Source organism: Anolis sagrei, chromosome 2 (genome assembly GCF_037176765.1).
Source record: "Anolis sagrei isolate rAnoSag1 chromosome 2, rAnoSag1.mat, whole genome shotgun sequence".
NCBI lineage: Eukaryota > Metazoa > Chordata > Lepidosauria > Squamata > Dactyloidae > Anolis > Anolis sagrei.
Genome location: NC_090022.1, coordinates 177747766 through 177761034, shown reverse-complemented (window position 1 = coordinate 177761034; position 13269 = coordinate 177747766). Strand labels below are relative to the sequence as shown.

Sequence of the window (13269 nt, the reverse complement as noted above, 5' to 3'; positions counted from 1 at the left end):
TGCTCTTGCCAAGTGGAAGTTGGCTCCTCCCTTTTTTCCATGGCAACCCATCTCAGAGTGAGCCAAGCTGGCTACCATCCCCCCAGTTATGCTATTTTAATTACTTACCCCTTTAAACACCTACTTATAATTATCCATGACTGTAGGTTAAAATCCACACTTCACCACAGTGCTCATCTCCATTTCTAAGCCAAACAGCCAGCGTTGTCCATAGACACTTCCAAGGTCATGTGGCCAGCATGACTGCATGGAGCGCTGTTACCTTCCTGCTGGACTGGTACTTATTAATTTACTCACATTTGCATGTTTCCAAACTAGGATGGCAGAAGCTGGGACTAACAGCAGGAGCTCACCCCACTCTTCAGATTTGAACTGGTGACCGCAAGATCAGCAGTTCAGCAGTTTAACCCACTGCGCAGCCGGGGGCTCCCAGCATAGCCAATAGTAAGACCCAATAGGAACTATAATCGCCAAACACCGAAGGGCTGCTGTTGCCTGCTCCTGTTCTAGTTAACCTTCCTTCCAGATATATTTAACTACAACTCCCACCAACCATGGTTAGATGGTTGACGTTAGCTTCTCCTGCATTCTTGGCCACATTCCCTTGAAATGCCTCATTGCTTAAACACAGTGGCTACTCTTTGACTGGCTGACAAAGCAACGAAGGCCAAGTTCCCAACTACAGAGAGATTTAAAAGATACAAAGATGAACAAAAGTGAAGAGCAGAATGGGATTCACTAGACAGTGGAAAAGTTCCTGCTTCCACGATGTTCGGAAACCCAGTTCTGGAGGAAATAGAATTCAACGTGTGTGAAAATATTGGGTTGATTTATTTAAATGGCACTCACACATGGTTCTCTGAACTTCCCAGTGCCACTTAACTTCAGCAAAGTGGCTGCATTGTGTGCCCTTAGACCATATCTTGGATTTATATTTTGGAGACATAACCTTTTGGAAAATGGCATTCATAACCTTTTGGGAAAACTAGGAATCTTTTGGAAAGGCATGACCTTGTTAGATATTGTAACATTTTTAAAAGTATGATCTTCCTTAAAAGAGTTAAAAACTTGCTTGAGTCAACCTTCTGCTTAGTGGTAAATATCCACTAGTATTCATGCAAGGCAATTAGGTTTTGCAGCTGTTAAACTAGGAGCCCCTGTGGTGCAATGGGTTAAACCAGTGGTTCTCAACCTGTGGGTCCCCAGGTGTTTTGGCCTACAACTCCCAAAAATCCCAGCCAGTTTACCAGCTGTTAGAATTTCTGGGAGTTGGAGGCCCACAGGTTGAGAATCACTGGGTTAAACCCTTATCCTGGCAGGACTTGCTGACTGACAGATCAGCAGTTCGAATCCGAGGAGAGTAGGTTGAGCTCACTCTGTCAGCTCCATCTCCCCATGCAGGGACATGAGGGAAGCTTTTCACGAGGATGGTAAAATATCAAAAACATCCGGGTGTTCCCTGGGCAACGTCCTTGCACACAGCCAATTCTCTCACACCAGAAGCGACTTGAAGTTTCTCAAGTAACTCCTGGCACAAAAAAAGCTGTTAAACTGATATATCTGTATACAATGTTTGCTCACTACTTCGCGATTCACTTTTAGCGGACTTGCTGTTATGCGGGTTTTTGAAAATATTAATAAAAATGATAAAATATTAAATATTTACATCCAAGGGATCAGAAGTAGTGAGGTCAAAGTGTTAGTGATCCACCCGAAGCGTTCCGAAGCTCTAGGTGTTCTTACTGCCTATTACAGGGAAAACCAGCTGATCCCCAATTCATCTAGAACACAGACATGTGCCTTTCATCTCAAGAACAGACATTCATCCCGAGCTCTGAAGATCACCTGGGAAGAAATCCCACTGGAGCATTGCAGCGCACCCAAGTACCTGGAAGGAGTCACTCTGGACCGTGCTCTTACCTACAAGAAGCACTGCCTGAACATCAAGCAAAAAGTGGGTGCTAGAAACAATATCATACAAAAGCTGACTGGCACAACCTGGGGATCACAACCAGATACAGTGAAGACATCTGCCCTTGCGCTGTGCTATTCTGCTGCTGAGTATGCATGCCCAGTGTGGAACACATCTCACCACACTAAAACAGTGGATGTGGCTCTTAATGAGACATGCTGCATTATCATGGGGTGCCTGCGCCCTACACCACTGGAGAAACTACACTGCTTAGCCGGTATTGCACCACCTGACATCCGCCGGGAAGTAGCAGCCAATAGTGAAAGGACCAAGGCAGAGACATCTCCAGCTCATCCCCTGTTTGGGTATCAGCCAGCACGTCAATGACTTAAATCTATAAATAGTTTTCTAAGATCTACAGAGACACTCGCCGGAACACTTCAGCAAGCGAGAGTCCAAAAGTGGCAGGTTCAAACCCAGAACCTCAACCAATGGCTGATACCAAATGAGAGACTCCCCACTGGGCACACAGAGGACTGGGTGACTTGGAAGGCGCTGAACAGACTGCCCTCTGGCACCACGAGATGCAGAGCCAACCTTCAGAAATGGGGGCACAAAGTGGAATCCTCGACATGCGAGTGTGGAGAAGAGCAAACCACTGACCACCTGCTGCAATGCACCCTGAGCCCTGCCACATGCACCATGGAGGACCTTCTTGCAGCAACACCAGAAGCACTCCAAGGGGCCAGATACTGGTCAAAGGACATTTAATCAACTACCAAACTCACAATTTTCGTATTTTGTCTGTTTGTTTTCTTTGTTGCTTTGTTCTGTTAGAAATGTAATATAATCGACTGGTTGCACTGACACGATAAATAAAATAAGAGTGTTAGTGTTTGCTGTTACTGGAATGGCAATAACCTGCTCCCCAAATTGGCGAGGAACTGATAAAGAGACTCTAAATCTAGTCAGGAAAGAATGACGCACAACACATTTCTGATCCAAAGGGTCAAACCTACAAATGGTCTGACCCCTTGGATCGAAATATGTTGCATGCCATTAACTGACTGATTGTGTTGATCCTTCTCACTTGCACTTACATTGTCCAGAAATCAATCTCTCAAGCTTGCCAGCTTACAAATGAACCTTGCTGCACAGTTGTGCTATTGATGCTCACACTGGTCACAGTTTGGGAGAAGTGCTTTATTTGCCCCAAGCTGTAGCAACCTAGCCTGGACTGGCAGAGGTTGTTATGGCTGCTATTATTAACTTGATTTATACCCCATTTTTTCCTCCATGATTGGGATTCAAGGCAGTGTACCAACTAAATCGATTGCAATATAGCCAAAAACATAGAAAATGTTAACAATTAAAGTCTCAGTACTATTAGAACCATCTAAGAATGCTTCTAAAAAGAGTTTGAAAAGTTATGCAGCACAATTTGAACAATACACATTTTCTTATCAGTCCTTGCTTAAGCCCTTCAGTTCTTAAGCCCTGCATATATAAAACAGTTTCTGGCTGGGCTGTTGTAGGTTTTTTTGGGCTATATGGCCATGTTCTAGAGGCATTCTCTCCTGACCTTTCGCCTGCATCTATGGCAAGCATCCTCAGAGGCATCCTCACCTCACTACCTCTGAGGATGCTTGCCATAGATGCAGGCAAAACGTCAGGAGAGAATGCCTCTAGAACATGGCCATACAGCCCGAAAAAACCTACAACAATCCAGTGATTCCGGCCATGAAAGCCTTCGACAATACATGGTTTCTGGCTGCATCCACAATGTAGACTTAATGCAATTTGACATCACTTTAATCAACATTGGGAGATATAATTTTACAGTCTTTAGCCTTCGCTACCAAAGACTACTGGCGCTTCATCAAACTGGAAATCCCCGACCTCTATAGCATTAAGACATGGCAGTTAAAGTGGTACCAAACTGCATTATTGTTATTGTTATTACAGCAGAGTCTCGCTTATCCAACATAAATGGGCCGGCAAAATGTTGGATAAATGAAAATGTTGGAAAATAAGGACGGATTAAGGAAAAGCCTAATAAACGTCAAATTACTTTATGATTTTACAAATTAAGCACCAAAACATTGTGTTTTACAACAAATCGACAGAAAAAGCAGTTCAATACACAGTAACATTATGTAGTAATTACTGTATTTACGAATTTAGTACCAAAACAGGCAAGGGGTCTTTCTTTCTCCCACCCTAAACTGCGTTGGAAAATACAGAAGATTGGATGAGTGGAGGTTGGATAAGCGAGACTCTACTGCAGTGGTTCTCAACCTGTGGGTCCCCAGATATTTTGGCCCTCAACTCCCAGAAATCCTTACAGCTGGTAAACTGGCTGGGATTTCTGGGAGTTGTAGGCCAAAACATCTGGGGACCCACAAGTTGAGAACCACTGCTCTAGCTTTATTTTTATCCCACCCTTCTCCCCATGGAGACTCAAGGCAGCTTACAATAACACGACACAACCCAATACATTTAAAAACATGACAAAAAATTAAAAACAATTAAATATTTATGTCATAGATCAACTTAATAGACAGTTAAGAGACAACATAAATACTTGTAAAATTAAAAATACGATACATTTAAAACTAAATACCCTTCCCTACTCCCCTCTAGCTGCCATCCACAACCTCCCCAGCATTAATTCTTCAGTATAGATACACTCTTTGTCTTCTGATGAAGAGACAGTAAGGAGGGGCTGTTGTTTCAGACGTCTTAGTTTCAGAAACTAGGGGTTCCCATTGAGAAGGTTCCTTCGCCAACCACATATGTAAAAAGGTTGGATTGAAAGAAGGAACTCTTTCAATCAGGACCTGACAGGATCAAATGGGGAGATATGGGTCTGTTCGATAGCTTGCATCCAAGTCATATTCTGCAAATGCCTTTGGATGGGTTGATTTCTCTCCCCTGATCTTTACCTATCACAGAACCAGAGACTCAACCAAGCACCCCACACTCTCAGGTGAAGTGACTTGCCAGTGCACTCACCTGACTCGGCCACTTTGGAGATGTCTACTCCCTGCTCTGCTGCCATGAAACCCAGAATGGAGAAAACCACGAAGCCAGAGAAGAAGCTGGTCCCACTATTGATAAGTGCCAGGATGATGGCGTCTCTGGGGAGGGAAGGCAAAGATTTAGCAAGGTCAATATGCAGACTACTTCAACCAGAGAAGTCAGCCATAGCAGAGCACCTGATGAACCAGCCTGGACACAGCATATTATTTGAGAACACAGAAATGCTGGACCACACCAACAACAACCATGTCAGACTACACAGAGAAGCCATTGAAATCCACAAGCATGTGGACAATTTCAACAGAAAGGAAGAGACCATGAAAATGAACAAAATCTGGCTACCAGTATTAAAAAACTCTAAAATTACAACAGCAAAACAGCAGAGAGGAAACAACCAGGCACATCTTAACACCTCTCAACAGGGGATTTTCCCAGGCTCAGCCAGGCCTTCAAATGCTAATGAAGGTGATCAGTTGAAACATTCACACCTAGCTCCAGCAGAGAAGAGCTCTTTGCCCCACCCCAGCCATTCCACAGATATATAACCCATTGTCCTAATTCCAACAGACCTCACTACCTCTGAGGATGCTTGCCATAGATGCAGGCGAAACGTCAGGAGAAATGCCTCTAGAACATGGCCCCCATAGCTCGAAAAAACCCACAAGAACCTAACATTGAGCTGTTTGGAACAGAGCTCAGAAGTCATCACGTTACAGTAGGCCTGCATTCATGGAGGACAGGGGTGCAAAACCCACTCAAAAGTGGGAAATCCATGAATATCTAGGTCCTCCAGCACAACTCTGTAATTAACTTCCAGCCAAAGTAAACTACAAATGCTTACAGAAATGGAAGAACTACAAATGCCTACAGAAATGTTCTTTCTAGTAACAACTACGTCCCCAGAGCGACTTTATGGTGAGCCTCTGGTGGAAGTTTACCACTGAGTTATGCTGGATGATCTAGATCAGTGGTTCTCAATCTGGGGTCCCCCGATGTTTTTGGTCTACAACTCCCAGAAATCCCAGCCAGTTTACCAGCTGTTAGGATTTCTGGGAGTTGAAGGCCAAAAACATCTGGGGTCCCCAGGTTGAGAACCACTGATCTAGAGAATCCTAGAGAGAATGTATCAAATCAAATTTGCAAAAGTTACATCTGCAAATGTGGAAGGCAGACTGTAACTACTCTCTTCGAAACTAGTAAGCACAACAATACCTTAATGTGGGATACCATTCCTTTTGCATATGTAGCTGAATATTTTAGTTACTTTTATAGTTACAGTTGTTTTTGGCCTTGCTAAACAGTGGAATAGGAACATCTCATAGCTTGTGTGCTTCTGTGGGTTTAGAGGAATGGTAAGAGGAATATGAAGCTAATGTGTTTTGCACTGCAAGCCAGTGACTTGTAGTATTCAGATCAGCATTTCTTACCAATGGTTATGCTGCCTAGAACGGCTGGAATCTGCTGTCCAAACATTTGGAAGGGTGCATTTTTAACTACATTTGAAGGGGGAGTTGGTACTAAGATGGCAACTAATTTTACTTTTAATTATTCTTATTTGGTAAGAAATAAGAAAGGCAGATTTCACCAGCAATGCCTAATAAACCCAGTGAGTGGACACCAAGTCATGGGCTTGGCATCTTGTCAGTAGAGGACATCCATTTTCTACTGGCAGGCATGACAACAATTCTAGAACTTGATGGCTGTGTATTATGAGGTCTGAAGCTCAAAAAGGGAAACAGGTGACCCTGGGCTTAATGAGAATTAGACATGCCTACTGTTGCATGGGGTCATGTTGCTGAAGAACCGATAGAGGAAGGCAGAGAAGTTTGGTGGCAAGTGAGGGTCTGTGCTACAGCAGCAACAAGAGGAAGCATGGAGGTGAACACAAGAGGGTTAGACTTTGGTCATCCATGTATTTTTTCAGTGATCTCATAAGACCTGGTGAGGTTGGCAGTGAAGGGTTGTCACTCAACCCAAAACAAGAAAGCTTGGGGTTGGAAAGATATGTAGAGCATTTCATAGGGCAAGCATGCATGTATAGCCAAGCAAAGTCTGATTAGGACACATGTGGACAATTTGTGGTTCTCCAGCTAGTTGGGCTACCTTTTGCTATACTAGCTGAAATTGCTGGGACATGAAATCTAGCACCACTAGGAAGGAAACACTGAATACTGGGCAGAAGTAGAGGTGGAGAGATAGTTGAGCAGAGGGACCTCCAAGCACTCCTTGTGACCATGTTAGTGTGGAGTTTTATTGTTTAGCACAGCTTGTTTGGAGGCCCATTCAAACTGCGGCCCTTCAGGTGGATGGGCCTCCAAATCCGAGAATTCCTGACCATTGGACAAGTTGGCCAGGGCTTCTGGGAGTTGGAGGCTCAAACAGCTGGAGGGACACAGTTTGAGGAGGCCTGGTTAGTCCAAAGGCAGAAGGAATCTTGAAAATGGCACAAGTTGCTCGCCCTTTGTTCCATTCATTAGAACTGAGCCGTGTTGAGAATTCAGGAATTTTAATGGATTTTTGGCACCTCCTCATTGCTGTATTCATAAAACATTTAGTCAGCCTTGTGAGTAAACAGAGAAAGGTTTTTATTCAAGTGTTTTTCCTTTTGTCTCCTTTTTGCTCCTAGTGCGATCCTATGCATATTCATTCCGTAGCTAATTCTGCACAGAGATGCTTCCTAAATATCCAATTCATTGGAATATTTGGTAGTACTGGCTAAGGACTGCTCAGTTGCCAACATCTGACAACCCTGGGCATTATTCCACAGATATATAAACTTCACTTGCCTAGTTTCCAACAGACCTCACAACCTCTGAGGATGCCTGCCATAGATGTGGGCGAAACGTCAGGAGAGAAGGCTTCTGGAATACAGCCATACAGCCCAGAAAACTCACAACAACCCACTGTTTTCAGTTCAGTGGCAAATTTTAACTTACTCTATCAAAACCATAAAAACAAGGGAGCAGAACCCTTATCCATCTAGGTATGTTGGACTTCAGAAGCATCAGGTGAAAAGGCCGAGATAAGAAGTACTAGGTATCCAATGGGCAGACAAAGGTCTCCTACCTAAAGGATCTTTGTCTCAAATTTCTTTGAGATATTAACAGCTCCTTAATGGCTCCTAATGACTGTTCTAACAGTCACCAGCCAATCCCTTTCCAATGCCAGAGATACAGCTTACTGGTGTAACATTAGAAAATGTTGACCATTTCCGTTACCTTGGCAGCCACCTCTCTACCAAAGTCAACATCAACACCGAAATACAACACTGCCTGAGCTCTGCGAGTGCAGCATTTTTCTGAATGAAGCAGAGAGTAGGGATACCAAGGTGCTTGTTTATAAAGCTATGGTCCTCCCAACCCTGCTATATGCCTGCGAGATGTGGACTGTCTACAGACGTCACATGCAACTCCTGGAATGATTCCATCAGCGCTGCCTCCAGAAAATCCTGCAAATCTCTTGGAAAGACAAGCGGACAAACGTCAGTGTGCTGGAATAAGCAAAGACCACCAGCATTGAAGCGATGGTCCTCCGCCATCAACTCCGCTGGACCGGCCACGTTGTCCGGATGCCCGACCACCGTCTCCCAAAGCAGTTGCTCTACTCTGAACTCAAGAACGGAAAACGGATTATTGGAGGACAGGAAAAGAGATTCAAAGATGGGCTCAAAGCCAACCTTAAAAACTGTGGCATAGACACTGAGAACTGGGAAGCCCTGGCCCTTGAGCATTCCAGCTGGTGGTCAGCAATGACCAGCAGTGCTGTGGAGTTTGAAGAGGCAGGAATGGAGGGCAAAAGAGAGAAACGTGCCAAGAGGAAGGTGCGTCAAGCCAACCCCGACTGAGACCGCCTTCCACAATGCCCTCACTGTGGGAGAAGATGCAGATCAAGAATAGGGCTCCACAGTCACCTCCAGACCCACCAGAACACTGTTTCTGGAAGACTATCCTACTCGGCCAACGAGGGAACGAAGTAATGGCTCCAGACTCACTCCAAAGCAAGAATGGGAAACTCACAGCCTTGGGGATTTAGGAAGCTTTTGTTTCCTGCCTTTGAAGGTCCTGTTGCTCTTATCCCCACAATCGATGCCATAGAAGTGATGTCAGATTGTTCCTTTTCCTTCTCTCCCCTTTGCTTTGCTCTATGTGCTTTGCAATCTGGAGGAATGCATCATAAGAGAGCTGCTACAGTGGCTGCTGAATTTGGGCAACGGCTTTAGTACTAGAAAATTCAGCAACTGTCACCAAGTTTCAGTATCAGAAGTGCCCAATCCTGTGGTCGCTGGATGGTGGAAGAAGGCCCATTCTATAAGCCTTTTCAGTAATATTCCACTTTTGCTTTTAGAGCACTCCTTTGTGGCAAGGCTTGTGAGAAATGTCTATGGCTGTCACTGCGCACAAGACTCAGTTCACCTTTCTATACAAACACATAAATAAATAAATATTTCCAAAAGTTCTTTCTTTTATTAAAAGGATTCCGGTTACAGGATCCAGCTTGCCTAGGCATGATCTTACCGTGACAGGCACTATGGAATTGTGCTGCGATTGGAATTTACAGGCACTAAAAAAAGTTGACTACTAAATTCAGCCACAGGTTATGAACCTTTGCAGTCATCAAGGTATGAACTTGGGCGCACACAGTGATTGAAAAGCTTTGGATTTTGTTCCTTTTCTTTCTGATATTCTGTGATAAAAAGTCCATAATAAATAATAAAATAGGAAAGAACAGAAACACCTGGGACTTTCTGATCTTTTTAATCCATCTGGGTACACACTCAGTTCCTGCAAAACTGAGTTCAAAGTACTCAGTATCTCAGCAGAGGAAGAGGTTAGGAGACGGAAAATTGCTTTTTCTCTGTATTTTCCATAGAGTTGTCCTTTAATATGTATGGACTTCTTCAGTTCTTTAGAGCTACTAAAAAGCTACTTAAAATACTAAAATGAATAAATACTAAGATTTAATATTTGAATTCATGGCCCTCTTTCAAATCACAGAATGCATAGATTTTAGACCTGTGAAATATAGTGAAAAAACATACGTATTAAGACATTTGAAACGTGAGCACCTGAACTGAAAAGGACTCAACAGTTCTTCCACTCGAAAATCCATTCCTGGTTACTCTAAACTTTATTCATTCTAGAAATATGACTTAAAGGAAAGGAGTAATTAACTGAAGTCCCTTCCACACAGCTGAGTAAAATCCCACATTGTCTGCTTTGAACTGGGATATATGGCAGCGTGGGCTCAGATGTTCCAGTTCAAAGCAGATATTGTGGGTTATTCTGCCTTGATATTCTGTTTAAATGTTTAAATTTTATACTGTATGTGGTTACGGCATTGAATGGTTGCTGGCTTGTAAGCCGCCTTGAGTCACCTTCGGGTATGAGAAAGGCGGAATAGAAATACGAGGGGTATTTTTAAGTAAGGTCCGTTTTGTTGTAGACACTAGTAGTTCGTGTGCATACCGCAACGAGCACGTGTGTCGTGTACCGGCATGCCTCGGGAACAACTGTGCTCAGTTTCCGCTCTGTAGCTAACCTGTACAGTTCTGCTCTGTGCTTTAAAAATGTTTAAGACTATCAACTCACCCGCCGCATGTGAGGTTCGCTCAGTGATACGGTTTTTGTCAGCAAGGAACCTGCCTGTTGCAGAAATTCATCGACAGATTTGTGAAGTGTACGGTGATACTGTTATGAGTGAAAGCAAAGTGCGTAAGTGGGTACGACAATTCAAAGATGGCCGTGACAACGTCCATGATGAGGACCGCTCCGGTTGACCTTCTTTGATTACAGACGGCACTGAACTCTTGGTTATCGGAGCAGGCGGCAAGTTTTTATGAAGATGATATTTTAAAATTGGTTCAGAGGTATAAGTGTTTGAACAAACTTGGCAACTATGTTGAAAAATAGAGTGAAGTATGTACTTTCTGAAAATAAATTTACTTTTTTGAAATAAACTTTCATTGTGTACTTATGTTCCAACGGACCTTACTTAAAAAATACCCCTCGTAGTAAGAGTAAAGGTTGTCCCCTGACATTAAGTCCAGTCATGTCTGACTCTGGGGTGTGGTGCTCATCTCCATTTCTGAGCCGAAGAGCCGGCATTTTCTGTAGATACCTTCAAGGTCATGTGGCCAGCATGACTGCATGGAGCGCCATTACCTTCCCACTGGAGCGGTACCTATTGATCTACTCACATTTGCATGTTTTCAAACTGGTAGGTTGGCAGAAGCTAGGGCTGACAGCGGAAGCTCATGCCGCTTCCCAGAATCGAACCTGCGACCTTTCGGTCAACAAGCTCAGCAGCTCAGCGCTTTAACCCACTGCACCACCAGGGGCACATAGAATAGAAGAGATCAGAATATTGTAAATAAATAAATAAGGCTGTGTGGAAGGGCTCTGAGCTACTGCTGGAAACAGTGGGAATGGGAAGTCTTTGAACATCTGCTTTTACGAATCTTCCAGGAATCTGCAAATAGATTGTGATACACCTTCTGCCCTCCTTGGTCATCTTTCACTTTAAACTTTCAGCTGAGAATGCAATGAAGTATGAGGAAACAAGAAGCTAGTGGGAAGGCAAAGGGAATGTTTTCCTCTCCCTGTCCTACTCTGCCATGCCTTTTTAATAAGGCTCCTGAGAAAAGCTACTCTGCACCTTAGCTGAGTCAATCAACTTGGATTGCGAACTGGACACAAAACAACCAAGTAGTAAACAAAAGCTGGTTCTTCCTCCTTTAACAGCCCTTTGATGTGCAGAAAACAGCAGGTGACACCTTCTGCGTGGAATGGAGACCTCGCGCTAACATCTGAAGGACCAACAGGTTCAGCTCTTCCTAGCTTGGAGCCAATGGGTGATGGTGCTTGGCCTGTTGTATCTCTATTGCCATGCTGCTATCAAGTGGTCAGAAGCTGGGGCTGGGGTAGATGGGGGGAAATGGTGACAACCCCCCAGGGTATGACACCAAATCCTCCCATGCCCTGCCAGCTTGCCGTCAGATGGCTACATAGGAAATGGACTCTCACTTATAGCAATTGTTGTTGAACCGGTTATAGCTGCCCAGGGCAGTGAGTGCCCCCAGTCCTATGGCATACGAGAAAAAGATTTGGGTCCCGGCATCGATCCACACCTAAGAGGGAAGAAGAAAAAGAAAAAGAGACAGATTAAGGCATGGATCAGGGAGAAACTTCTTGCAGTCACTTCTGAACAGAGCTGCCAATTTTTAAACACTTTTAGACTTTCCCATTACGAAAAGCTTTAGGTGCTGTTTACTGCTGTGAGTGGCTTATTAAATTCATTCATGTCATTTGCTATTCCGTTTCTAAAACACTTTCCAGGTCTTGCAAATCAAACAGAGTGGAGTATAAACAATAAATAGAATCAGAGCTTGAACATTTTAACTTCTTTTTTTGGACCAAAATAGCTCCTGGTCGCAGATGTTGTGAACCCATTAAATGTTATGTTTCCTAGCTTTGAATAGAATCTGTACTATTACTGCGATGCACATAAAAAGGAACATTCTTAAAATAGATCCACACAAATCCGTCATATAGCGGCTTCTGTCTCAGGCTGGATCTACGCTGCCATATAAGGCAGTTCGGAACTGCATTGTATGGTCAGTGTAGACCTGTATAATGCAGTGTAACGGCACTGAACTATCAGTGTCTGCACCGATTGTATAATACAGTGGCAAACTGCATTATAGGGCAGTGTAAATTTAGCATTAGGTACTAAAGAGGGGCCGACCAAGGGCAGGATGGATGGATGGCATCCTTGAAATGACTGGACTGACCTTGAAGGAGCTGGGGGTGGTGATGGCCGACAGGGAGCTCTGGCGTGGGCTGGTCCATGAGGTCACGAAGAGTCGGAGACGACTGAACGAATGAACAACAACTAAAGATCTTCAGGACTATGTATTGTCGAAGGCTTTCATGGCCAGATTCACTGGGTTGTTGTAGGTTTTTTCGGGCTATATGGCCATGCTCTAGAGGCATTCTCTCCTGACGTTTCGCCTGCATCTATGGCAAGCATCCTCAGAGGTAGTGAGGTCTGTTCAAACTAGGAAAATGGGTTTATATATCTGTGGAACCCTTTTTCCTAGTTCCAACAGACCTCACTACCTCTGAGGATGCTTGCCATAGATGCAGGCAAAACGTCAGGAGAGAATGCCTCTAGAACATGGTCATATAGCCTGAAAAAACCTACAACAATCCATCTTCAGGACAGCCATGAATAAAGCAAAAGATTTGTAGTACTGGGTGGCTCTTTTTTGGAACAGGTTAACTAACAGTTTTCCCTAGTAACACTGTGGGATTTAT

General features: G+C 43.9%; 1 protein-coding gene across 2 annotated transcripts in view; it reads right to left on the bottom strand.

The window, feature by feature from the left end:
* Window positions 1–13269, bottom strand: part of SLC6A8 (solute carrier family 6 member 8) — a 73702-nt gene that overhangs the window by 24778 nt on the left and 35655 nt on the right. For both annotated transcript variants that reach the window (XM_060763160.2, XM_060763161.2), the window contains exons 6-7: window positions 11977–12080; window positions 4928–5052 (exon numbers count right to left, since the gene is read on the bottom strand). In XM_060763160.2, the coding sequence (XP_060619143.2) occupies window positions 4928–5052; window positions 11977–12080 (229 nt within the window). The remainder of the gene's footprint in view (window positions 1–4927; window positions 5053–11976; window positions 12081–13269) is intronic.